The sequence below is a fragment of the Anthonomus grandis genome, chromosome 2 (assembly GCF_022605725.1).
Source record: "Anthonomus grandis grandis chromosome 2, icAntGran1.3, whole genome shotgun sequence".
In the NCBI taxonomy this organism is placed as follows: Eukaryota; Metazoa; Arthropoda; class Insecta; order Coleoptera; family Curculionidae; genus Anthonomus; species Anthonomus grandis.
The window spans coordinates 33776697-33803720 of record NC_065547.1 but is presented as its reverse complement, the minus strand read 5'-3'; the positions used below and the strand labels follow the sequence as shown (position 1 = coordinate 33803720).

At 32.9% G+C, this 27024-nt stretch overlaps 1 protein-coding gene across 8 annotated transcripts in view; it reads left to right on the top strand.

The window, feature by feature from the left end:
• The window catches only part of LOC126733496 (ephrin-A4), a 935043-nt gene that overhangs the window by 829022 nt on the left and 78997 nt on the right, over nt 1–27024 (top strand). For all 8 annotated transcript variants that reach the window (XR_007659736.1, XM_050436816.1, XM_050436814.1 and 5 more), the window contains 3 exons: nt 1822–1958; nt 2020–2194; nt 26468–26687. Coding sequence is in view for 7 of the 8 variants with exons in the window: in XM_050436812.1 (XP_050292769.1) it covers nt 1822–1958; nt 2020–2194; nt 26468–26687 (532 nt within the window). In the remaining variant the exon portion in view is untranslated. The remainder of the gene's footprint in view (nt 1–1821; nt 1959–2019; nt 2195–26467; nt 26688–27024) is intronic.

The following is a 27024-nucleotide window of genomic DNA, read 5'->3' as shown; positions in this document are numbered from 1 at the left end:
TTTTCGGATAAAGCTGGTTGAATAGTTTCAACCGGGTGAAGAGAACAAATTCTTATAAGTTGTAAAAATTCACCTTCACCTAGGAGTAGCTGAACAATGTCGTCACTTTTACGTGAACATTGTACAGAATATGTAAAAATCTATTCTCTTTCTTCAAATTCTGAAATTATAACGAGGTTGTAGATAAGTAATAAAGTTTCTAGTGCATTTTGCACATATTTGGTATTATCAACTGCATTAGGATTATATGGATAGAGGCCACATGCTCTGCATCCATTTTTTATGTTGATTTTCATATTAGGATGGCAAAAAGCTTCTTTTAAAATTTGTTTTTTTTCTCAACCTTGATATTTTTGTCTTCACATTACTATTTTCTGACAGATTCCTTCTAATATCCCTTCCTACCTTAAAAACCGCAACATCTGCTGGTTGTAGCAAATGTGTTGTGGAGGCCATGCATTTAAGATAATCATGACAAAAATGGCTCAGCAAGTCTTTCGACATATGTGATCTGTGAGCATCGACTAATAGGAGAATAAATTTTGTAGTATTATTTACTATCAGCCAATCATTGAAAGCATTAGCCACATATTAAAAAAATATTTCTGATCATATCCATCCAGACTTTGAAAAGCTTCACTTACTGAAAAAATACAATTCATTAAAAATAAGAATCATTTCATTTCTCGTATTGGGCGTCCAGCTTTAAAGAGCGTTTCCAACTTTTCAACAATTCGGCTTTTGTTTTTGTTCATTTTTCATCGTCAATATAGGATCGAAGTTTTTTTACTCCACCAATACGATTCTGTATCGTCGACTTTGGAACCCCAAATTGTGGACAAGTCTCCCTTAAACTGCTGAGCTTTTGAATTTGATTAGGAGCTAAATTAAGGTTTTCTTCAGAATATTTCGTTCATCCTTATCGCGTTGATCTTTGTTTGAGAATTCATTTTCTAAAACCATCTCAGTGACACTTTTTTTGCCAACTCTTGTTAGTGGACGACTTCTAGATGGGACCGAAAATTAATCATACACCAGTAGTCACACGGTTTTTATAGAGATAAATACATTGTTTTATGTTGAAAAAGTATGTCTTATGGTTTCTGGCCGAACCAAATAAAATCTATTTTATATGCTTAAAAAAAAAGAGATGATGAAAAATGTATTTCATTGTACATTAGAAAAAGACGAGCATATTTTCGCTTCATTTCACTAGAAGCTGTACACGTGTCCAACTTTGTTCCTTATCCCGTTTTCGCTTTTTATTATCATTTTTTTTTAAAGTTAAAAAATACTTTTTTCTGATAGTTTTAACTATTATTAACATAATAACATCATAAATCCTAATAAACACTATTCACCACATATTTTACTTACCTTTATAGTGCTTGATCTTAACCAATTCAACTCACAACACAATGCCAACTGTGAACTTTGTTTAAACTTATGAAGAACTGAACTGACAGTCTTGACAGCTAGTAGGAAGTCGGTAATTTTTAAAATTCATCTTATTTCCAAATTAAGGCATTCTGTCGGAGTATTGTGCAGCTCTTTGAGAGACATTTAAACTAAAATATAAAAGTCAGGGGAGTTAAAAATTAATGGTTCTCAAAAAATCGTACGCTTTCAAACTTAGATGCCGTGTATCTCGTGAACAGTTGCTCCGATAAAAAAGTTGCGTCAACCATTTTCATAGAGAATTCCTTTTTTTACAACTATTTAATACATTTTTTTTTTTCTAATCGCGTAATTTTTTTAGATATTTACATATTTATTTAAATAACCCGCCGTTTTAACCGTTTTTTTTCTCATTTATTTCAGGTTACCGGTAAGGGCTGGCCGGGCCCGCTGCACCTGAAGCGGCCACCGCCAGGTGGCGCCGCAGACTCGCCCCACTCCTCGGACCACCACAAAATGGGGCTCTGGCCCCCCGGACTTTGTTGTACCAACGTCCTCAGGTAATAAGAAATATCCAAACACTACTTTCCAGTGGTCTAACCTTTGAATTTTCGTTTTCAGGACGGTGGTGATAGTATTATTTAGTTTACAAGCGTTCGTGTTAGCGACCGCGGCGCCATCTAGCGCGCGATTTTACACGATACACTGGAACTCATCGAATCCGATTTTCCGGATCGACAATACCGATAACATTATAGATGTAAATAGGAATAATTTAAAATTTGAATATGATCAGGTAAGGAGAGTTTACATTTTTTTTATATATACAGGGTGATTTTCAACCTATGCGCATAAACTTGGGAAATGGTAGATGAAGATCAATAATGAGTAATAATGAGAAAAAAAAGTAGTAAAATATTTTTGGTTTCTGAAATAAAGTTAAACAAATGTCAACAGAACGTGTATCAGACAAACTTATTTTGTTTATTAATAACTGATAGTAAACAAGTCATAATGTTTGAAATTTGTTGTTTGGAATCTTTAGCAGTACTTAGTTTGTTGGTGGCTGTGATCGTTTTCGATCGTTATTTTCACACGAACAAAATAAAAGCGTCAAATGTAATGGCGCACATTTTTACAAACGAAGAACTTGTCGACATGGTTTTGGTTTACGGAGAAACGTATCACATAATGGAAACAACTTCGAACAGTTGCTTAAATTAGTTGAAATTAAACACGTTAAAAAATACACGTTTTTTATTTAAAAAAATATGGATATCTCCAAAACTAAAAATATTTTACTACATTTTTTTTTTCATTTTTACTCATTATTAGTCATCAGCTATCATTTCCCAAGTTTATGCGCATAGGTTGAAAATCACCCTGTATTTTATTATAATTATCACATACGAGGGTTATTTTGCTATTTCTTAAAAGTATATCGATTCTGCACTGACAGAATTGACATTGAACTTCATACATTTTTAAAAAACCACGCCAGAAAAAATAGCAAGAAATGAGTACCTACTTACTTACAATAATTAAAAACAGTATTAAAGCCTTTTTAAATTTTACAAAACTATTTCAGAAGTTTCTTGTACTTACTTATTTTCAGCGATTTCTTTCCAATTTAATCGATAATAGATTTTGGTTGACATTTGTCCCGCTCGTTTTAAGAAACCTCAACCCGTTTTTTCTTCTTAAAGTTACTTGTTTCAAGAAATAAACCCTAAAATTATAATTCTAAGTATACCATTATTCTTGCCAGTTAAAAATAGCAAGAAATGAGTCATGAGATAGCTCATCTACAACGAATGTAGAAATGCGTATGTAGAAATTGCAAAAAAAAGATTTATAATATCATAAAAATTTGTCACTTAATTTGACAGACATAAAATAATACTACTGTTCCTCCTCAATAAAATATTCAATTTTTGTTAAATTAATTTTTTTTAATAAACTATAATAAGATACTCTTTAATAATGATATTCAACGTTAAATGAATGTAGATAATGTAATTTAAAGGAAAAAGTAATGTCGTGGCAACGCCGATCGATCCCATTGTTGGAGGAATCACTACCAGTGACGTCGTCAAAAAGTCTTTTCATGATAAAGATGTATTAATAATGCTTAAAAATGCTTTAAATATAAGTAATATTACCGTTTATGGACTATTTCTGTTTTTCTTTAACGCATTTTATTAGAATAAAGTAACCTACTTTAATTAAAAAAAATTTATAATAACTTTGAGAAGAAAAGGACTAAATAAAAAAGAAAAAGGATCTACCGTAGGATGACATATTACATGCAACTAATATTGATCGGAAAGAAAAAACGAAAATTTAAAAATATTTATGAAACAAATCAAATATAGATGAGGACAATGAAATATAGATAGACAAATGAAATATACAAAAATAGATGAGGCCTTAGAAAAATTTAAGAATGGAAACGATGGAAAATTGCTATAGGAAAACTGCTGCTGAAAACATCAAATCCCAGTGGCTTTAATGAACTTCGCTTTATTATTATCTTCTTGTCTTTTCAAAAATTCTCGAAACAATTCTTTATGGAGAGCAATTTTTTCCATGAGCAATAAAATTATCCCTCACATTCAATTTTGGTATTATTAGACTTCTGAAGGCATTTGACACAGTGAATTGTTGGAATCTTATGAAATCATATTTATTCGAGTGATTCCAATTATAAGAAATCTCAGGAGTCGACTTAATGTTCCTTATTTCTATTGTAACTTTTCTTTGGAAAATTTGCTGATGAAACGCAGATCTACATGTGATTTGATGTGAAAGATTTTAAAGAAATGAAGTTATGCATTAATAAAGATCTTAAACTTATGTCAATTTTCTGAGGATCACAATTTAAAGCTTAATCTGAAAAAATCTAATGTTATGGTTTTTTGTAACAAAAAAAAGTAGTGAGTTTTGGAAGAATAATTTAAATATAATTATAAATAATTCGAAATTAAGATTTATCGACAGTTTTCAAAACCTTGGGACTGTTTTTGATACTCAACTAAGATTTTAAGAAAACTTATACAAAAATTATTGGTCTTTGAAAATTGTGTACGCTAATAGGCCCATATTAAGTAAATGCAGAGCAAAATTTAAAAATTGTTGTTTGTATTTGCACAGATTTGCTAGACTTACTAATTAAGTGTCTTTTAAACCCGGCCTATGCGATAAAAATTTAACAGGGAGTCATTCTATTCTAGTAAAAATTTCTTATAAAGATACTTAAATTCGCCCAATGATAATTTTTTGAATCTTCCAGGAATTTGGTTATATACGATATAAATTTAAATGAAAAAGATCGTTCGTAAAAAGAGGTTGTGTACAGCGACGGAGAGATTAATTCTCTATGCCTTAAAGGCATAGATATGATATGAATAAATTAAGGAATGAACATCCGTTCGGAATCGAATTGTTTGTCAAATCCAATGGACAGTTAGAATCAATTACCGAATAAAATAAACTTGCAGCATGTAACTTCCTTCGACATTCCATAGAGAGCCATTTAGTTTCACTTACGAATACCGTATATAAATCGTAAACAATATTTTTGGACCCGTTGTATTCTGTTTTTATCTATTTGATCCAAGCATAGCCCATACACTACGTCAGCAAAACTAAAACTGACTCAGCCTTAGCGCATCACTTAAGTTTATTTTTTGTGATATTAAAAGTAAATGCCTAGATGGAAAAAACCTTTTTAAATTTACATAGGCTGACTGAATACATTTACTTACATGCTGTTTGTTTGTATCGAAGGTTGGTGTCAATAAAGAGCCCCAAATTACGAGAATAATCAGAATGCGGAAGTTGTTCCAAAGCGCTGCCCGATCTTTACCAAAAATTAAAATGTTTCATTTAGAGGCATTTATTACTAAATTGTGTTTTTTAGAAATACTAATCAATCGTTCCAGATCATTATTGATTTTGCTGGTAGCACTTTGTTTTTGCTCAGGAAAAAATGAAAAATATAGTTGTGTATCATCTGCATACAAATGAGCATTGCAATGTTTTAGGCTAACTAGTAAGGTTACAAGTATATATGCAACACAAAATTGGCCCCAGTATAGAGCCTTGTGGCACCCCACACACCCGTGTCTTCGGATGATACACCTTTGCTGGTTTCAACAAACTGTTTCCGGTTTTTAAAATAATTTTTAATCAGAGAAAGTGCATTGTAGTCAAACCCCACATAGCTCAAAATCGCATAAAGCAGTTCGTGATTGATTCGATCAAATGCCTTACTATAGTCTAACAGCTCTAGTGCAGTAGATTTTCCACATGGGTTTAAACAAATTTTACACAAAAGCTTTAAGTAAGTTGTAGTTACTATTATCAATATTAATTTTTGTTGTATATTCTGTAAGTCGTTTCAACAAATTTAATATATTTTATTGAATGGGTAATTTTTCGTAGGTTATTTGTGTTAGGTTTTCGTAGGCAAAAGCCTGTTGATTGCTTTATAAATAAATAAAATAAAAATTATTTTGTGATTTAACTATTTAAAATCAATTTTATTGGTACTCATTTTATGTGATTTTTTCCAACTAAAAGGAACTAACTGAAAATCACCATCGGAGTTACACCCTTAGACAAAAAGGTAATTTTTTAACCTCTAACTGCCTAAAATATCAGCTTACTTAGCAATAAAAATCATCGGATTTAAAAACAATCCAGATCGCATCCATAATAATAAATCAAATTCTCGGAATATCAAATTTCGTATCACGCATATTTTTATTAATCGGCTTTTAATGTAAATAGCGCGTCCGATACATTAATTAAAACCGGTGACAATGTACCTGCACGGGCCCCACACACACACACATACGTCGATCGTGTCACTTCTGATTCCATTATTATTCCATATGCGACCGGCCACATTATTCTATTATATGCTTGTGTACCGAATACTCTTGTGTCTATATATACACGTTTGTTTTACGGATACAATAGAAGCTCTAATTTTGCTCCGTTAAAAATTCAAAGGGCCATAATGACGAGGAGATTTGTAGAATCCATCAAAGAAAAACATTAATTATTATTTGACGGGTAAAAAAACATAAATAAAAAAAAATTCGCGGAGGATTCTGTGTGCGATCGATCAATCATGGCCCGGACGGCGTACATGGGTTTAGGGCCGACCGGTGACTAATGCGACAAATATGTAACCAAAACATGTTGTATTACTAAAAAAAAATTCATCCTCTTGTAATTTAAAACGCGACAGTTCACAATTGTAAAGCCTCAAGGAGATATTTGATAACCGAGGTGCTTGGCGATGATTTATGTTCGGAGATGGGTTTATCGATATTGCTGACGTGCGAGCACGTTTCGTATATTTAAATTTCACGTTATTTATATTGACCGATGATATATTGTTTATAACTAAAATAAATTGTTCGTCACTTTTGCATACTAAAGAGCATGTGTGGCGTTTGATCTCCGCGACGAATCGATTAAAAGTTGAATTTCTTCAACACCACAAACGATAACTCAATGAAACACATAAGAGATTGTTTATAAAAATTCCCTTGTAACTTTTCTTGAGAAATAAACTAGATTAGAATAAGATTTGTTGAGATATCAGAGATAGTCAAATAAGGTTGCTTAGTCTTCAAACCTCATGCCTGTCTTCAGAGTCAAATATTTCAGTAATCAGTAATAGCAACTGGACAAAACAAAAACTGTTGCATAAATAATAATTCTTAAGCGTACGATCTCCTTTAATGTAAGCGCTTCGCGCGCCCTCTTTACTAATATAGAACCCCTCTCTTTCACATTCATTCAGTATTAAGATTTCAGCCATCATCACCACATCACTTTCATTCAATAATTCGGCTAGAATTATTTATATTTTAAACATAATTTCATGTAAACCAGTATTTTTCACATCTCATCTAAAGTGGATCCTGCCACAAGGCGTGAATAGGAAGAGTTTTCCCTAAAACTCCCTTCGGATACACCCACAACAAAAGATTTATTTGGTTTTTTAAACAAGCGTTGCCAAGTGCTTAAAAACATCAATTCTTTAAACTCAAACACAAAAAAATGCTAGATTAGAAATCATCAGCTCAAACCTGTGAGTAACTGTTCCAACCTGTATAAATTGCAAGAAAGACCATTTCATATTTTCTTGTGGAGATTTTCTCAAACTGAGTATTCAGGACAGGATTAACAAAATAAGGAATCTTAAAGCTTGCACAAATTGTCTCAAACCTGGCCACTCTGGCAAAGAATGTAGATGTCATTTCACCTGTAGAAAATGTTCTTCTAAACACAACACTTTGTTACACCTTTCAAAGTCACCGCTTTGAAATCAACATAGTTTAAATACTAACACAGGTGCAGACTCTACACCAATCCAAGAATCCTTAGATGAAATACAGAGCCCTGGGTCTAAAGTTTTATCTGTCACCAACCCAGCCTCATCAGCTAAAACTCAATGTATTTTATTACCCACAGCTTGCGTTTTGGTTCAGGACAAACATTGCAATCATCACATGTGCCGTGCCTTGCTTGACAGTGGTTCCCAATTAAATTTTATTTCAAAATCCCTATATAAACAACTTGGACTTACTTTGTTAAACATAAAACATTCAGATAATATCAGGTTCATTCCTAATCAATTCTTTTTTGAATTTTTGACTTAGAAATTTCTTATGAAAACTCTCTGAAAAGATTCTATAATCTGGAGAAAAAACTCATTGCTAATCCACTCCTCAAAATTAAATATACTGACTTTATCAAAGAGTATATTGACCCCAATCATATGTCTCTTGTGCCTTATCAATCAAATCATGACAATAACGAATTTTACCTTCCACACCATGCCGTCTTTAAGGAGTCAAGCACGATAACTAAACTTCGTGTTGTGTTTGATGAATCTGCGAAAACTTCTAGTGGTCTATCTCTTAATGATTCAACCTTAAAGGTGGGTGCCAAAATTCAGGATGATTTAATCGACATTATAATTCGTTTTCGTACATACAAATATGGCTTCACAGCAAACATTGAAAAAATGTACCGATCTGTGCTGATTCAGGAAAACCAAAGATGTTTTCAAAAAATTATCTGGCGTTTTGACCCCTCTGAACCATTAGCAGAATATCAACTCAACAGTGCAACCTACGGCACAGCTAGTGCAGCATATTTAGCCATTCGTTGTTTGCAGCAGGTAGCTATAGAAAACTAAGCTCAATTTCCTCATGGATGTGATAAAATTTTGTCATTATTTTACGTGGATGACTTGCTGTTTGGCTCAGACACTGTAGAAGACTGCAAAACTCTTATAAAGGAAGTTGATCAAATTCTCAAATCTGCAGGTTTCAACTTAAGAAAATGGGTTGCCAGTGACAATCAAATCCTTGACCATATTTCAAATTCGGTCTCAGGTCAAAAGATTTTCGTAGAAGACGACACTACTAAAACTCTTGGAATAACGTGGGATTCCAAAGGAGATAATTTTTAATATACCATTTCACTTCCTGACATTAATCCAGTAACCATAAGATCAATTTTAGCAATTACAGCGCACATTTTTGATCCAATGGGTCTTGTCGGTCCAACCATTATAAAGGCTAAGATCATCTTACAAAAGTTATGGCAACTAGGTCTAGATTGGGATGAAAGCATTCCAATGGATTGATATTATACATGGACAAGCTTTTGTGAGCAAATTAGCTCAATAAACGAAATTAAAATTCCCAGATTGCTTCTATGCACGAATATGACTCAGTGGAATTTCACGGATTTAGTGACGCCTCACAGAAGGCTTATGGTGCTTGTTGTTATCTTAAGTCCTCCAACAATTTAGGTGATGTCATAGTCCGTCTCATATGCGCCAAGTCCAGAGTAGCACCTCGGAAAACTCTATCATTACCGCGTCTGGAGTTATGTGGAGCATTGGTTCTTACTAGGTTATCTCGTAAAGTACTAGAGTCAATAAAGCACATAAACCTTACAAATTCATATTTCTGGACAGATTCTAGTATAGTTCTTTCATGGCTAGCCCTAGAAACTAATCAATTAAACACGTTTGTCGCTAATAGGATATCAGAAATTAAACAAACAACCTCTGTCAATCAGTGGTGTCATGTTCAATTCAGTGATGCAATTTCCAGAGGCATGGATCCTGATAGACTAAAAGAATGCAAACTTTGGTGGTTTGGCCTCGAATATTTAAAATGCGATAAGCAGAAATGGCCTAATTTATCCTCTAACCCAACAACTATTATTCCAGAACTTAAAGAAAAATGTCAAACAGTTTTAACTGTATTCAAACATCTTACTTTCATTGATAATTTTTCATCATTCTCTAGACTTCAGAGAACGACAGGATTTTGTTTAAGATTTATCCATAATTTCAAAACTACAGAAAAAAACGCTCGTTTCTCTGGTCTATTGTCGAAAACAGAGCTTAATAATGCCACCATTTTACTATGTAGAATGATCCAAAATCATTACTTTTCGACGAAATAAAAAATATTAAAACATCAAGCTCGAAACGAAAGAGCAAACTATCTCGTCTCAATCCTTTCATTGACGCTGACGGTGTAATGAGAGTCGGAGGTCGCTTAAAGTTTTTAGAATTGAATTTTAATGGCAAACATCCCATTTTAATACCCAGTAATTCATATTTCACAACCTTAATTGTTCGGTATGAGTATTTGAGACTTTTACATGCAGGTACTCAAACAACTTTATCTGCAATACGGGCAAATTAATGGTCGTCATACTGTGCAAAAGGTCATTCGCAATTGCATAACGTGTTTCCGATCTAATCCAACACCCCTGCAAAATCAAATGGGAGAGTTACCAAAATATAGAGTGACCCCACAAAGACCTTTTTTCGCCACTGGTGTGGACTTTGCAGGTCCCTTTCTTGTGAGGGATGGGAAAACAAAAGGTAGAGTGATGGTTAAGTGCTATCTCTGTATTTTTGTATGCTTTACAACGAAAGCAGCACATTTTGAACTAGCTGCTGATTTGTCGTCTGAGTCATTCCTTAACTGCTCCGAGAGATTTATCTCTCGAAGAGGAATTTGTGCTAATCTTTACAGCGATAATGGCACCAACTTTGTAGGCGCTGAACGCGACCTAAAGAAAACCTTTAAAGAATTATCTTGTGATAATTCTTTTTCTCACAATTTCAAAGAATTTCTAGATAGTAACCAAATCCAATGGCATTTTACTCCATCATATGGTCCGAATTTCGGCGGACTTTGGAAAGCGTGTGTGAAATCCGCCCAGTTCCATTTAAAACGCATAATGGAAACGCTCACATGACATATGAGTCACTTTTGACTGTTTTTGTACAAATTGAGGCTGTGTTGAACTCAATTCCATTGGTACCTCTTTCTATTGACCCCAATGATCTAGCAGTTTTAACACCAGGTCATTTTTAAATCGGCCAATCGTTAACTATAATACCACAAACAGATTTAATAATCATCCCTGACAATAGATTAAATATGTATCTACCAACGTATACAACAACAGGTTCAACATTTTTGGCGTCGATGATGCCAAAGTTATCTGAATACATTACAAGAAAGGTCCAAATGGGACACTTTGTTTCCTAGCATTAGGGTAGGGACTTTAGTAATCATAAAAGACGATAATACAGCTCCACTATTTTGGAAGCTCGGTCGTGTTACGGAGTGTTTTTCGGGTAAAGACGATGTAGTTCGGGTAGTGAACGTTCAAACGAACCATGGTGTCTTAAAGCATGCAATTTCAAAAATGTGTGTATTGCCAATAGACAATAATGACTTTGGCAAAATGTAAATATTACAGTAGGTTAGTTCAATTCAAATGTTAGACCTATAATATTATTTTGTAAATTAACACTTATTCAATTTCTGTTATCTGTAGAGTAAGCATAGCTCTTAAGATACACATTTTAGATTTAAGTTTGTTTTAGTTAAGTTTAAGTAACTAAGTTATATTTATGTATTACTCTCTTTTGTTTTCTAATGTATAAAAATTAACACTTTGTTACTTTATGGTATATGTACGTATCTTATATTTACTTATGCTGTTTTTTTGTTTTGAAAGTTAATCCTTTCAAAGGAGGCGGTATGATACGTCGTTGCATAAATAATAATCCTTAAGCGTACGATCTCCTTTAATGTAAGCGCTTTGCGCGCCCTCTTTACTAATGTAGAACCCATCCCTTTCACATTCATTCAGTACTAAGATTTCAGCCATCATCAGCGGCAAACACTCATGTAAATCAGTAGTTACTCTCTTTAAGTATACCTTAATTGGCAAAATAGTGTTTTTTATTAAAAAACCGAACCAGAATACGTGTGTGAACCTATGTGTGAACATTTTGCTACATCTTTTCGTAATGCATTAAAATGCTTAGGACATTGAAAAACTAGAATTATACTCTATTTCAGAAATGTATAGAAAAACAAAACTGGGGAATTCCGTTCTGTTCTGCTAAATTTCGTGGTCGTTCATAGGCGTAGGTACTTATAATATTTATTAATTTAATTTTCATGCATTAAATGCCTTTATTTTAACAGAGATCAAAAATACTAATTTAATACTTTGTATAGGTACCTCTTAACACTTTGTAGCATGTAAAAATGGGGACAGGTAATATATACAGAATATAAATACTTTTAAATCATATTTTAAACGTATTAATAGTATTCACTGCTACGCTGTAGTGTAATCGGAATATTATTATAACAATATTTAAAAAAACGGAGGTATTCAGTCCAGCGAAAAGATGTTCTAATAATTGTCCACTATCACTGCGTGAAAAAGTTATTATTTTAAATGTACATGATTGCATAAAACGCGATTACCCTAGTTTTACTGTGCAAGAAATTGTTGTAAGATGGTCTCGGATGACTGGAATTGACTCCACCATTTTTAAATTGTTGCGGGAAAGAAAAGTAGCAGGTCAAGTGAAATCTCCCAAGCAAAAGCCAGGACGCCCAACAAAAGTTCTTGATGAAAATACTAAATGTATAATTCAAACAAAAGTTGACACTTTTTATTTTAAAAAGGAAATAACCACCCAAGACAAAATTTTGTTGGAGCCTGGCCGATATGATAGTATTCCGTTGATAAGTAGAAAACTTTTATGGACAACTTTAAAGAATATGGATTTTCATATCCTTTATTTATTCTCACACATATTGGAAGCGAAGAGGGATTTTAAAAAGAAGGTCTGCTAACCTTTGAGTCGACTCACACAGGTGATTACCATGAAGACATGAACTTAGACTATTTTGATGAAATGATAAAATTTCTTCTGACTAATTCGGTCGTGGTTATGGATAACGCATGCTATCATTCACGACGAATAGAGAAGACTCCAACTTCATGTTGGAGAAAGCAAGAAATTATCGAATAACTGCTGGCCATAGCAAACTTACACAAAACTCGTTTTATGAAATACGCCGTGAAAGATATAGCCGAAAAATATAATATAACTGTACTACGCTTACCGCCATATCATTGCGAACTAAATCCTATAGAACTGATATGGGCGCAGGTAAAAGACACAACTGATTGACAATCAGATTGACAACCTGATCGATCAGACAGTCGACCCTTTAATTATAATGTCAAGAGGTGATGACAGTTCGTCAGATGACGAAGACTACAATCTATCATAATTTAAATGTTATATATAATTAATAAGTTCCAGATCCAAAAGTGTAATTTTCAACGGTTTTGCTCTACATATTATGTTCGATAAATTTGTGAAAAAAATATATTATTCCATTTAACAAAAGTAACTTTTATTCACGATTCCGTTGAAAGACTTCCTGTATCCCTAAAAATATTTTTATAATATAGATCTAAAAGATATCTGTAAACTTTCTTTGGGACACTTATATCTATGTATATATATTATACCATGTACAGAGTGTCCCAAATTCGTCGGCTAACATGAGGCAGGCATTTTGTTATGCATGATGTTGCGCAACTTTTTACTAATTTAACCAGCTCAACCAACCCTGTATCTCTAAAAGTTCCATCCCAATAGTTTGGGATACCCTGTGCATACGTATTATAAATAATACATTTTTACAATTTTTTTTTTAAAATGAAATAGCATTTACATAAATCATAAGGTAACATATAATATTAAGTCTCATAAAAAACAAGTCCCAGTTGCAGGCCTTTGGCGAACCGTTTTCAATGCTCATCAGTGGATAATAATGGGTAAAACTCATAAATTGACTCAGTAACCCAGTTTATAGTAAACAACAACTTTGTTTCAATTCAACATGTGCTCAGGGGCAAGGGGAGTATTTTCTTTACAAACATAGTCACACATTGTTAAGTACATTGTTACTTATGCACCAGGTACATATTTCTCAACAATAAATAAAAAGCTTTGATGTTTCTGTTTGCCCTGAAGAAGGCCTAATATAGGCCAAAACGTTGGCATTTAAAGAAAAAATTTGAAAGGCTTGGATTTTTTATGACCATTTATCCAACCTTAAAAAATAAAAAAATTGGAATGGGTCACTAAAATAACACGCAAAATAGTCATCAATTCTTTGTTGTCAAGTGTACACACATTTTCAAAAGGGAAAATTTTCAGTTAGATGTTAACACATCCCGTACTGTCATAATTTCATATCAAAAGAGAATCAACATCATAAACGTAGAATAGGAGATCGATCATAGAACTAAACCTAAATTAAAACTTATTAAGACATCTTTAATAATTATGAAATATTTATTTTCCATAAAAATGCTAAAAAACGCATAAAGAGCTCATAAACGGTAATATTTTTTATAATTTAAACTATTTAAAGCATAATCTATTATTAATAAATTTATCAGGTAAATATTTTTTGACGACGTCACTGGTAAAGATTCCTTGTGTTTGTGGAATCAACAATGCGATCGAACGGCGCGGCGTTGCGATGTTCTTGCCTTTTTCGGTGTATATAATTTACGTTAATATACGTTAACGTATATTAACACAGATAACGTTATAATATACGTTATCTGCATATTATAACTTATAACATTTTATTTAAAAAATGCTTCATATTTTATTAAAGCGAAAAAGTAGTTGCATTGTTTTGATATATTAACTGATATATTGTTTTGTGCCTGTCAAAATAAGTGACAAATTTTTATGATATTATAAAGTGTTTTCTTGCCGTTTCTACGTAAGCATTTTGCATCACTGCATCAGAAATATTGCAAGTAAACAAACTGCCCACAGTTCCACGATAATGCTAATTCTAGCATTTTAAGTAAAATTGATTGCAATAAAATTTGTTGAGATATCAGAGATCATAGACCCCTTAGTACAGTAGTGCTCTTTCGTCTTGGAGCTTATGTCTGGCTTTAAGAGTCAAATATATCAAGACCCAATAACGACAGCTTAATGAAACCAATTATGGATGATATACGAAACATTTTCCTGCAACTTTTGTTAACATATAAATATTATTTGAACAAGATTTGTCGAAATATCAGAGCTTATAGAAACTCGAGGCTAGTAACGATGTTTCATCCTGGAGCTTCATGTCTGGCTTTAGAACTAAATATCTCAGAAATCAGTAAAATCAACTGACTGAAACAAACTACAGGCGATGCACAAAACATTATGCTACATCTTTCTTCGAACTTGCAATAATCTAATCTTTTGAATGCAGTGCGGACCAAAGTCGCTCCACACCATAGCAAATCACCACACTTCTATGGACTTCCCAAAATACATAAGGAACAGATGCCATTACGATAGCTATTCAGGATTTTCCAACATATGAACTTTCTAGGTTTTTGTTGACCATCATCGGACCACTCCAAGAAAACATGGAATCGTTCGTCAAAAACTCAACCCACTTCATCGAACTACTTCAGGCCACTAAGATCGGACCCGGTAACAGCCTAGTAGGCTTGGATGTTGAGAGTGTGTATAATACGAATGGGCCCATCGAGGAATCCTTGAGCATCAAAAAAAGGCTCAGGAAGGAGACGATCCTTGCTGAAGGCACTGAACTATCAATTGAGGAAGTGATGGGGCTTTTGGTATTATGAAGACATTCCTACTTTCAATTTAAAGATAGGTTTTCGTTTTTTCACGTTAAGGAACTACCAATAGGATCTCCACTATCTCCAGTCGTAGCCACCATATACGTGGAGTGGTTTAAAGAGCACGCTATAAGAACAGCACATTCTAAACCCAAGATATGGCTTCGATACGTAAATCCATACATCATCTGGGACAAAAGTGGCGCAGAGCTAACGGAACACCTTAACAACATTAGACCTAGCATCAAGTTTACGATGGAGTTGGAAACCGAATCAACCCTACCCTTTTTAGACGTTCTTGTGAGAAACAATAACAGGCGCCTTAAGGCACAAGTCTACCGCAAAACCACGCATACTGTCCAGTACTTGCACAATAACTCAAATAATCCGGCGTCAACAAAAGTGGGAATTATCAAGTCCTTATATAAAAGGGCAGTCACAATTTGCAACAACAGTGACGATCTTAAGATGGAGATAGAAAATATCAGCAAGGACCTTCAACGAAATGGTGACCCATTAAAATTGACCAAAATAACAATCAAGAAAGCAGCGGTAACAAAAAGAAGAGCACAAGAGCCAGAGGAATTCTCAGGATTTTTAACGATCGCGTACATCAGAGGACCCTTAGAGAAAATCAGGAGAATCGCTAGAAAGTTCAACAAAAAATTACCTTTACATTGAATACAACCATACGAGATTTATTGTCAGTACCAAACCAGAAAGCCTAGTGGACACCAAGAACGGTATAAATGACCCTTGGAAGTTAAGAAACAGGAGCACCAAAAGTGGATCCGAACAGGAAAAGTTTCCAGATCAGGAATTGCAGAACACGCTTGGTCCAACGGCTACAATATACATTGGACAGAAGCAAAAATTCTATGTAAGGAACAACACTGGAAAGAAAATTTCTTGAATTGAAACATCGCGCAAAATCCAGGAATCTTCAGCTAGCTCAGTGCCGAAATTCCCAACATCCGAACGCCTCAAGTTCCACATGGGGACGTACATCGTTGGTATACATATAAGCCCTTAGAACAGTAATTGTTGTTAGTCTACACTTGATAACGATTGATGGATACACACCAACCGAAACGTCGTGTTAAATTTAAAAATAAAGGCATGGCAAGTTCGAAGATTTAGTTACTACATCTTTTTTTGACACCTATATATGCTATAAGATTTCATAAAACATCAGAGTCGTAGCCAGTAATGCTATTTTGTCTTGAAGCTTATATCTGACTTCAGAACTAAATATTTCAAGAGTCAATAATGATAGCTTAATGAAACAAACTGTAAATAACATCCAAGTCATTCTGCCGCAACTTTTGTAAACATATAAAGATGATTGGAATACCATTTATTGACTTATTAAAGATGACATCTCAAGAACCAATAAGGATATTTTAATAAGACAAATTTTGGATGATATGCAAGGCATGCTGCTGCAACTTTCCTTAACACATAAAGATGATTCGATTAAGATTTGTTGAGTTATCAGAGCTGATAGACACTTCAGTCTAGTTATGCTGTTTCCTATTGGAGCCCACGCCTACGTTTATAATGAAATATTTCAGGAACTAGTATTAGCAACATAATGAATCAAACTGCAGCTGATTTATGGAACATTCTTCTACATCTTTTGTTAACACATAGAGATTATTGCAATAAGATTTCTTGAAATATGAAAAATCATAGACCTCCTAGTCCAATGATACTATATCGTCTTGGAACTGCATGCTTGATTTTAAAGTTAAATATCTCAAGAGCCAAAAAAGATAGCGTAATAAAACATACTGTTGATGATGTACAAGATATTTTTGCTGCAACTTTTAATAACACATGTGAATAACTTACATAGGTAGATAGTTGTATAACATGCATATTGTAACTTTTGACAATTGTGATGTTTTGATTGAGAATGATGACAAATAAACTTTATTTTTAGGATTATTATTAAAGGTGATTTGAATAACATTTGTTAAGGTAGCAAAGTTTATAAACACTAATCCAGTGATGATGTTTGGTCCTGAAGCTCACGTTTGGCTTTAGAGTAAAATTTTTCAAAAATTAAATAAGACAACTTAATTAGATAATTTGCAGAATATTAAGAAAATGTTCTACCATATCTTTTGCTAATAAATGGATATCATTAAAATAATTTGTTGAGATCTCACAAATCAGACACCCGCAAATCGAGTAATGATGTTTCGTCTTGAAATTCATGCCTGGCTTCATCAAATATCAAATATGACAAAAACTAGTAATAGAAACTGGACGAAACCAACTGCAGGTAATTTACAAGATATTCTGCTCTGTCTTGTGTTATCGCATAAAGATGATTAGGATAAAATCTCATGATATATCATAGGTTATAGACACTCCATTCAGTAATGATGTCTCGTCTTGAAACTTATGTCTGGATTTGGAATCAATTATCTCAGAAATTAAATGAAACAAACTGTAGATAATGCAAAAAACATTGTGCTACATCTTTTGTTAACAAATAGAAATTATTGCAATAAGATTTATTGAGATATCGTAAATCATAGACCCTTATTTCAGTGATGGGGTTTCGTCTTGGAGCTCATGTCTGGCTTCACAGTATCTTAAAAACTAATCATAACAACTGGATGAAACAAACTACAGATGATTCACAAAACATTCTGCTATATTTTATTACCACATTAAGATGATTACAATAAGATTTATTGAGATATCTGAGAGATTGAGAAAATGGGTGAAACAAAATGCAAGTGATTTACAAAACATTCTGCTGCTATTTTTTTTTAACACATAATGATCCTTCGATTAAGATTTATTGAGATATCAGAGCTATAATGAGTTACGTATTATATTGGGTATTACGTCACTTATAGCAAAAATCAATTTAGAAATTTTTTTATCTCACACGCTCAACAATTATTGAAAAGAAGAAGAAAATAGACTTATTCACGTATTTAAAAGAAATATGAACTTAAATCTGTAACGATACCGTTCGATATATTTAATTTAATTTAAGTTCAATAAGTTTTAAATACAATAATTTACTTGAGGTATAATAGATTTTTTTATATACCTAGGAGCTGAGGTTCAATCTATTAATCTCTGAGCTCGTTTCTTCTTTTCAATATCCTACCTAACTTTGTTATGAATATTATAATTAAAAAACGATAAAATACAACAAGAAGACCTACTTTTTTTAAAAAATACCTAATTTGAACCAACGTTTCGGTAGTTATATCTACTACCGTTATCAAGGTAATTAAAGTAAAATTAAATTAAATTAAAAATAAAATATACTTATCTTTCAAATTTTTAGTAATCCAGTCTCATCAAAATTTCTTCCTAATTCGAAAATACTTTATATACTTTTTTATATGATTTGACGGTTTATTAATAGTTTGACAAACTATTTTGAAAGATAACAAAATTTTCAAAGGTTACTTTTTTTAAAAATTAAAGGGGTGTGATCTTAATGTAAATTAATCATAGAAAATACATGAATATCAAATATTTTAAATCATTAATTAATTTTGAGAATACCCTGATCTACCTCTCTCTTTAGCAAAGGAATCCATGTATTATGAAAATCAACCGAACAAGTAGCTAAGCATTTATCTTCATTTAACATTATAAATGCACTTTCCTTTAGCTTACGTAATTTTGAAATTGGTTTCTTTGCTAAAATTGAGGAAGCATTCCAGTCTATTCTGTGGTTATTGTCGAATGCATGTTGTGTAATTTTTGATTTTTGAAAATCATTGTTTTTTATGTAAGATTTATGTTCATTAATTCTTTTTGGTAAATAATTAGATATGTTAGATTTGTTAAGATATCAGAACTTATAGACTCTTCAGTCCAGTGTTGCTATTTCAAGAGTGATAACTCGGTAATTTGCATATTATGAAGAACATATTCTAGCATAACGTTCATTAATAAATGGATATGATTAAAATAAAATTTACACACCCCAGTTCAGTAATAATGGAAGTTCAGCTTTGGAATCAAAAAGATAAGTATATTTTATTTTTAATTTAATTTAATTTTACTTTAATTACCTTGATAACGGTAGTAGATATAACTACCGAAACGTTGGTTCAAATTAGGTATTTTTTAAAAAAAGTAGGTCTTCTTGTTGTATTTTATCGTTTTTTAATTATAATATTCATAACAAAGTTAGGTAGGATATTGAAAAGAAGAAACGAGCTCAGAGATTAATAGATTGAACCTCAGCTCCTAGGTATATAAAAAAATCTATTATACCTCAAGTAAATTATTGTATTTAAAACTTATTGAACTTAAATTAAATTAAATATATCGAACGGTATCGTTACAGATTTAAGTTCATATTTCTTTTAAATACGTGAATAAGTCTATTTTCTTCTTCTTTTCAATAATTGTTGAGCGTGTGAGATAAAAAATTTCTAAATTGATTTTTGCTATAAGTGACGTAATACCCAATATAATACGTAACTCATTATGAATTCGTCACAACAATACAGATTTTACTTAAATCAGAGCTATAGACACTCCAGTCCAGTAATGCTGTTTAGAGAGTGACAACTCAATTAGGTGATTCGCATATTATTGTGAAAATATTCTACCACGCCTTTCGTTAATGAATGGATATGATTAGAATAAAATTTGTTCAGATATCACAAATGAGATACCCTCAAGTTGAGCAATGTTTCATCTTGAAGCTTCACAGTCAAATATCTCAAAAACTATTAATATCAATTAGATGGAACCAACAGCAGATGATTTGGAAGACATTCTGCCATATCTTCTATTACCACATTAAAATGATTGCAATTAGATTTGTTAAGATATCAGAACTTATAGACTCTTCAGTCCAGTGTTGCTATTTCAAGAGTGATAACTCGGTAATTTGCATATTATGAAGAACATATTCTAGCATAACGTTCATTAATAAATGGATATGATTAAAATAAAATTTACACACCCCAGTTCAGTAATAATGGAAGTTCAGCTTTGGAATCAAGTATCTTAAAAACCAGTAATAAAAACTTGGTGAAACAAAATGCAGATGATGTACGAAACATTCTGCTACAACTGTTATTAATAGATTAAAATTAATCGAATAATATTTATCAAGGTATCAGAGGATTATAGACCCCTAGTCGTGGAGCTCATGCCTGTTAAATATGTTAAGTACCATAGCTTAATAAAGCCTATTGAGGATGATGTACAAGACTTTTAATGACAGTTAAAGATGATGATGACTTATCAGAGATCATAGACCTTCTAGTCCGGTGATGCTGTTTCATCTTGAAGCTCATGGTTCAGAGTTAAATATCTCAAGAATGATGGCTTAATAAAACAAGTTGTAGAAAATATACAAGGCATTTGCTGTGACTTTTATTAAGATATTAAAATGTTTCGGATAAGATTTCATGAGATATCAAAGATCACAGACTATTTAAATAAGATTTGTTGAGGTACCAGAGCTTATAGACACTTCAGTCCAGCAATGGTGTTTCGTCTTGGAGTTCATGACTTAATTTGGAATCAATCATCTCGGAACTCAGTAATAGCAATATGATATATTGAGATATACTAAAAATTAATATGAATTCGGGAAATAATTAAATAAAACCATTTATCTGGGTAAGTTTTATTTATTACTGAATTGGTCAAAATTCCTACGTACACATGTGTAAGCCAGGGCCATCGAGAATCTATATAAAAAACTACGAACGGCGATAGTTTATACGCACGTATTACATCTTTTTCATATCGTGTCCATACATTACAAGCAACTAGTTAAAACAAACTACGGGTGATTCACAAAAGATTTTGATAGATCCTTTTTACCAAATTAAGACGGTTTGCAACAAGATTTGACGAGTTATCAGCACTTATAGACATCCCCGTCCAGTAATGATGTTCGTTCGGAAGCTCAGGCCTGACTTTAGAATCAAATATCTCAAGATCCAGAAATAGCAATTCGATGAAACAAACTGCAGGTAATGCACAAATCATCAAGTTATTTTTTTTAACATCTAAAGATGGTTGCAATAAAATTTCAGAGATAAAATACAGAGATCATATCTTAACTAAATTCCTTAATGAAACAAATTGTATATGATATGCAAGGCATTCTGCTGCAAGCTTTGTTACCACATACAGATGACTGAAATAAAATGTAGTGACTTATCAGAGTTCCTAATTCAGTGATGCTGTTTTTCCCTTGGAGCTCATGCGTGATTTTAGAGTCAAATATCTCAAGAGCCAATAATAAAACAAATTGTAGATGATTCACAATGATGATACTTAATTTACATACAAGGCTTCTACTGCAACATTTCTTAAAATAAAAACATAATTTGAGTAAGACTTTTTTAAGATATCAGAGCTCCTAGCCTTTTAGTAGTTGGAGCTGATGCCTGACTTTAAGAATTAACCCATTATACAGGGTGTAGAAAACTGTCCGTACATAAAATTCCACTTTAACTCTGTTTAACTGGATTTTCAGCCGAACGTAATCATATTTAATTCAGGCCATTTTGAAAGCGCTCGCTCGTCATTTTAAAAATGGACAAATCCGGTGGCGCTCTGAAATCCATTTTTGATGCGTGATTTATTCATCGCCGCCCCCCGCTCCGTTCACCCCTACCGATCCACCCCTGGCTGTCTCCATTTTTATTAAAATTGACACTTGATTAGGCCCCGGCAAAAGTGGAAGAGGGACCTCGTATTTAATTTACGGCCGTCACAGGTTACGACGATTTCTAATCGGTTTAATGCGTTTATATGTCAGTTGATAATGGATAAAATAAAATCTTTAATATGGGTTAAATATAATGTAAAATTGAAATGGTAACATTAGTATAACTGGTTTAAATGTTTTATTACTTTGAGAAATTGTTACGCCACTGAAATATTTAAACCCTTCATCTGTTGCTGGCCAATCAGGATGGTGAGGTAGTGGGGCCATCATGAGCGTATGATAATTCTTGTCTACTATTTGTCTTGTTGGGTCTTCTTTAGTGGTTTTTGACTTTAAATCCAGATGTCTAAGTACAAACATAGTTACTGAACTGCATGGTCAATAATTTTTTTATAGCTCAACAACTTTTATTCTAATCATTGTTATAATCTGAACAAAAGTTTTAGAAGAAGACGAAACTACATTACTCGACTAGAGGGTCTGTAACCTTGGATATCTCAACTATTATAGAGTTATCATTTTTGTGTCTTAACAGCATAATGTTTTATGACTCATCTACTATTTGTTTCGTTAAGTTGTCTTTATTGGTTCTTAAGATATTTGGCTCCAAAGGCAGACATTAGCTCTAACACGAAACTGCATTACTTGGCTAAAGGGTCTATAACTTCTGTGATTTCAACTATTCTTGCTTGAAACAATTTTGTATCTTGATAAATGTTGTAGCAAAATGTTTTATGAACCGAAAAAACCGAAGTCAAAATGTGCTTTATTTGTTTAAAGCAATAAATTGTTGTTCACAAAGCTATTAAAAATGCCTACTTCAACTATAAATAATACAACAGACAGCATTCTACAAATAAGTTTATGTAGAAAATAGGAGAATATACAAACATTATTATTAAATGTGTGTCTGAAAATAGAAAAGAATAAAAATAAATACATTGTTAACACATAATTAAAATGAATCTTCATTAAATTCCAATAAAGAATAATATGCTTTTCCCACTAAGAACATACGCAGTCGCTGTCTAAATATATTCATTGACGTTGTCTCTTTAATGTTGCGTGATATTTGATTAAATATCTTAATGCCTTCATAGATGATAGATTTCTGCGTCAACGTAGATGTAGGAATAGGCAGATGCAAGTTGTTTACTTAACGTGTGACGTACCTGGGATTTTCTGCCATGAATTTATGATAATTTTTATATGAGATGCTAGCCACTTTCAGGATATGGATACTCGTCACAGTAAAAACCCTCACTATTTGATAAACAGAGGTCTACAAGACTCTCTGGGTTTTATACCCTGGAAATGTACTGGAGAGCCCGCTTTTGCAAAATTGGCATTGACTGGATAAGATAGTGGCTAGCATTTCCCTAGAAATAATTATCATACCTAATACGCGACTCAATCAAACCAAAATTAACAGATCTACCAACCGATGCACCTAGTTCCTTAGTTGTTAACCTTACCGCAAAACAGCCTGAAGATATCACTTTAGCAAGACCAACAATATGCTCTCCAAAAGCAAGATTTTCGTCTATGGTCAGTCCAACGAACCTGCTGGTACTGTGTTGGTTGATGGTAATACCTCCAAGAGATACTCTCTCCAGTGAGCCTTTAAAGCTCATAACCCTAGTTTTATCTGGATTTAACGACCGAAGATTCGAATCAAACTATATCTTTAATTGTTTGCAGAGAAGAGTGTAAAAACTTGCTGTCTAAGTTGTGCTCTAAAATAGTGGTGTCATTAATAAATACATTAAATTTCCCCTGAACGTCAAGGTTTGCTAGATCATTAACATATAGCCAGAAAAAGCACTGGACTTAAGAAAGAACCCTGTGGGACTCACCAATTTACTGAGCCATACCCTGAACAAACAGAACCAATAAACACACGCTGACGTCGATCTTTTAATTAGGAGGCAAACCAAGTTCGCGTTGTGCTCCTGAAGCCATAGAGTTGAAGCTTCCGCAACAGAACCTCATGACTAACAGACTCAAATGCTTTTGACAAATCGCAAAAGACTGCTGCAGAAACTCCACCACAGTTCATTTGGCTAGACAGATCGAAAAGGAAGTTATAGGTATAGCATTACCTTCTCTTGGTATCCAAACCAACCGACACGTGCTAAGGATATCACTTGTTGTTTGTTTTGTTGAGTTGTCTAATTGGTTCTTGAGATATTATGCTGTAAATCTAGAATTCCAAAACGAAACTGCAATACGTGACTTTAGGATCTATGGCATTTGATACCCTAACAATATTTTGGTCACTTTAGAGGCCATTTGGGGCCTCTACTCTTTAGTTTATTTATTAACGATATTTTTAGTATTATCAAATTTTGCCAATTCCTATTATTTGCAGACGACCTGAAGCTATTTTTACATATTTTAACTTGTCTGATTGCCTGATGATACAATCAGACATAGATTCTCTATATAATTGGTCTGTCTCTAATGGCTTAGATATTAATAAGGATAAGTGTTTTATCATTTCATTTACTTAATCTAGAAAAGTTGTCCCATTTGACTACTACATAAATGGTAATATACTTTCAAGAGTATCGCTAATTAAAGATTCGAGGGTGTTGTCTGACAGTTCCCTGACTTTCATACCCCATATAGATAATTTGTCTAGTAAAGCCCTTCGTACTCTTGGTTTTATAACTAGAAATACTCAAGACTTTTCAGTAGCTGCCTTCAGAGTGTTATATCTTACACTTATTCGTAGTGTCTTCGTAGTTCTTCCTTAGTCTGGTCCCCTTCTTATGCTAACCATATTTACAGTCTTGATAAGGTCCAAAATAAATTTCTCAGGATTTGTGCCTGGCGATTAAATGTACGAGATGCGTCTTTATTAGAACTTAAAAGTCAAGGCTAAATATGACTTTTCTTAAGAACTATCGAACTAGGTGTGATATGATATTTCTTCACAAGTTGATTAAGAATGCTATTGATTGCCCTGAATTGTTATCGGGATAAACTTTAGGTGCAATACCAGAGTCCTTAGAGAGACGTCCCTTTTTGTGGTTGAATGTCACCATACAAATTATGGTAAATTTTCTCCAATTAATCGACTCCACATGTTAGGAAATAGATTTAATCAGGTGGATTTAAAGCTTTCAAAATTTGAAAGAACGAGTGAGTTTACTCGTTGAGTACTATGTGTTAAGTATCAAATAAATTTGATTGCTGTTACTTTTCTTATTTTAATTAATTTTCTTAAGGGTATGTTTTTAGTTGTTTTATATTTTTTTACTCAAATGGGAAAACCTATATATTTGTATTTTTTTGGCCAAGGTTAACTTGTGCTTAAATTTTTCTGGAAGTTTTATCTTATTTGTATATCTTGGGCGGCTACATATTAATATACATTTAGATAGGTATGTTGTTGATGTATAGAATATTTGGATATTTAACACTCAGATTAAGTTCATTATATATCTTATTAATATATTTATTGATGGCAGAATAATTATATACATTTAGTAATTTTGTTAGAATGGGGACATCCCGTAAATAAATAAACCAGGCATTAGCTTCAAGAAAAAACTGCATTACTTGATTAGAGGGTCTATAACCTCTAATATCTCAACTATTTTTACTCAAATCATTTTTGTATCTTAACAAAAATTATAGCAGAATGTTTTACGATTTATTTACCGCTCGTTTCATTAGTTTATCTTTAGTGGTTCTTGAGATATTTAAATTAAAGGCCAGGTATTCGTTCCAAGAGGAAACTGCATTATTCGAATAGGGGGTCTGTAGTCTCTGATATCGCATCTATTCTTACTCATATCATTTTTGTGTCTCAACAAATGTTGGACAAAATACTTCAAGAATCGTCTGTTTCATTGAGTTATCTTTAGTAGTTCTTGAAATATTTTGCCCTAAAGCTAGGCATTAGCTTCGAGACGAAACTGCATTACTCGACTAGAAGGTCTGTAACCTTTGATATTTGAACTATTCTTGCTTTTGTTTCTTAATAAATATTGTACCAAAGTGTTTTATGAATTATTTGGTGTTTGTTTTATTGAGTTATCGTAAGTGGTTCTTGAGATATTTGATTCCAGACCTAAGCTTCAAGATCAAACAACTTTACTCAACTAGAGGGTGTTTGATCTCTTATATCTCCCTATTGTTCACTTATCGTTTTTGTTCTTTAAAAAACTTTGAAGAATAATCCTTTTTGAATCATCTGCAGCTTATTTCATTGAAGCCCCCTTAGTCGTTTTAGAGTGAATTAACTTTAAAGCCAGTTATGACGTTAATGATCTCGAGAATTCACATTTTAATTATAATTTTTTTTAGGTAAACCTGATCTGTCCGGTGTATACTCCAGGAACGCGAGACGACGAAATGGAGAAATACATAATTTACAACGTGTCCAAGGACGAATACGAGACGTGTAGGATAACGAATCCTAATCCTAGGATCATCGCGGTCTGCGATAAGCCTTATAAGCTCATGTACTTTACCATTACGTTTAGGCCATTTACACCTCAGCCTGGCGGGTTGGAATTCTTACCAGGTAAGTTGTGACCTTTCTTACTCATTTTCTTAATATAGATGGTTAAGTTAAGATTCTAGGGACATAATTGCTCTACAGGGTGTTCCAAATTCGAGCCTCACCATTGGGATCTTGTTAACTAGAAGAGATACGAGGTCGGTTAAATTGAGGCAAAGTTGCGCAATTTGGTGCTCATTAAAACGCCCTTTTGAAATTTCAAAAATTCCGAAGATATTTGGAAAAAACCGGATATTCGCGATTTCATTTTTATTTTTTTATGACTATTTAAATAGATATAACCAAATAAATTACTCATTTTTATTGCTACTTTTTCTATATTTCAAAATGGTGTCGTCAG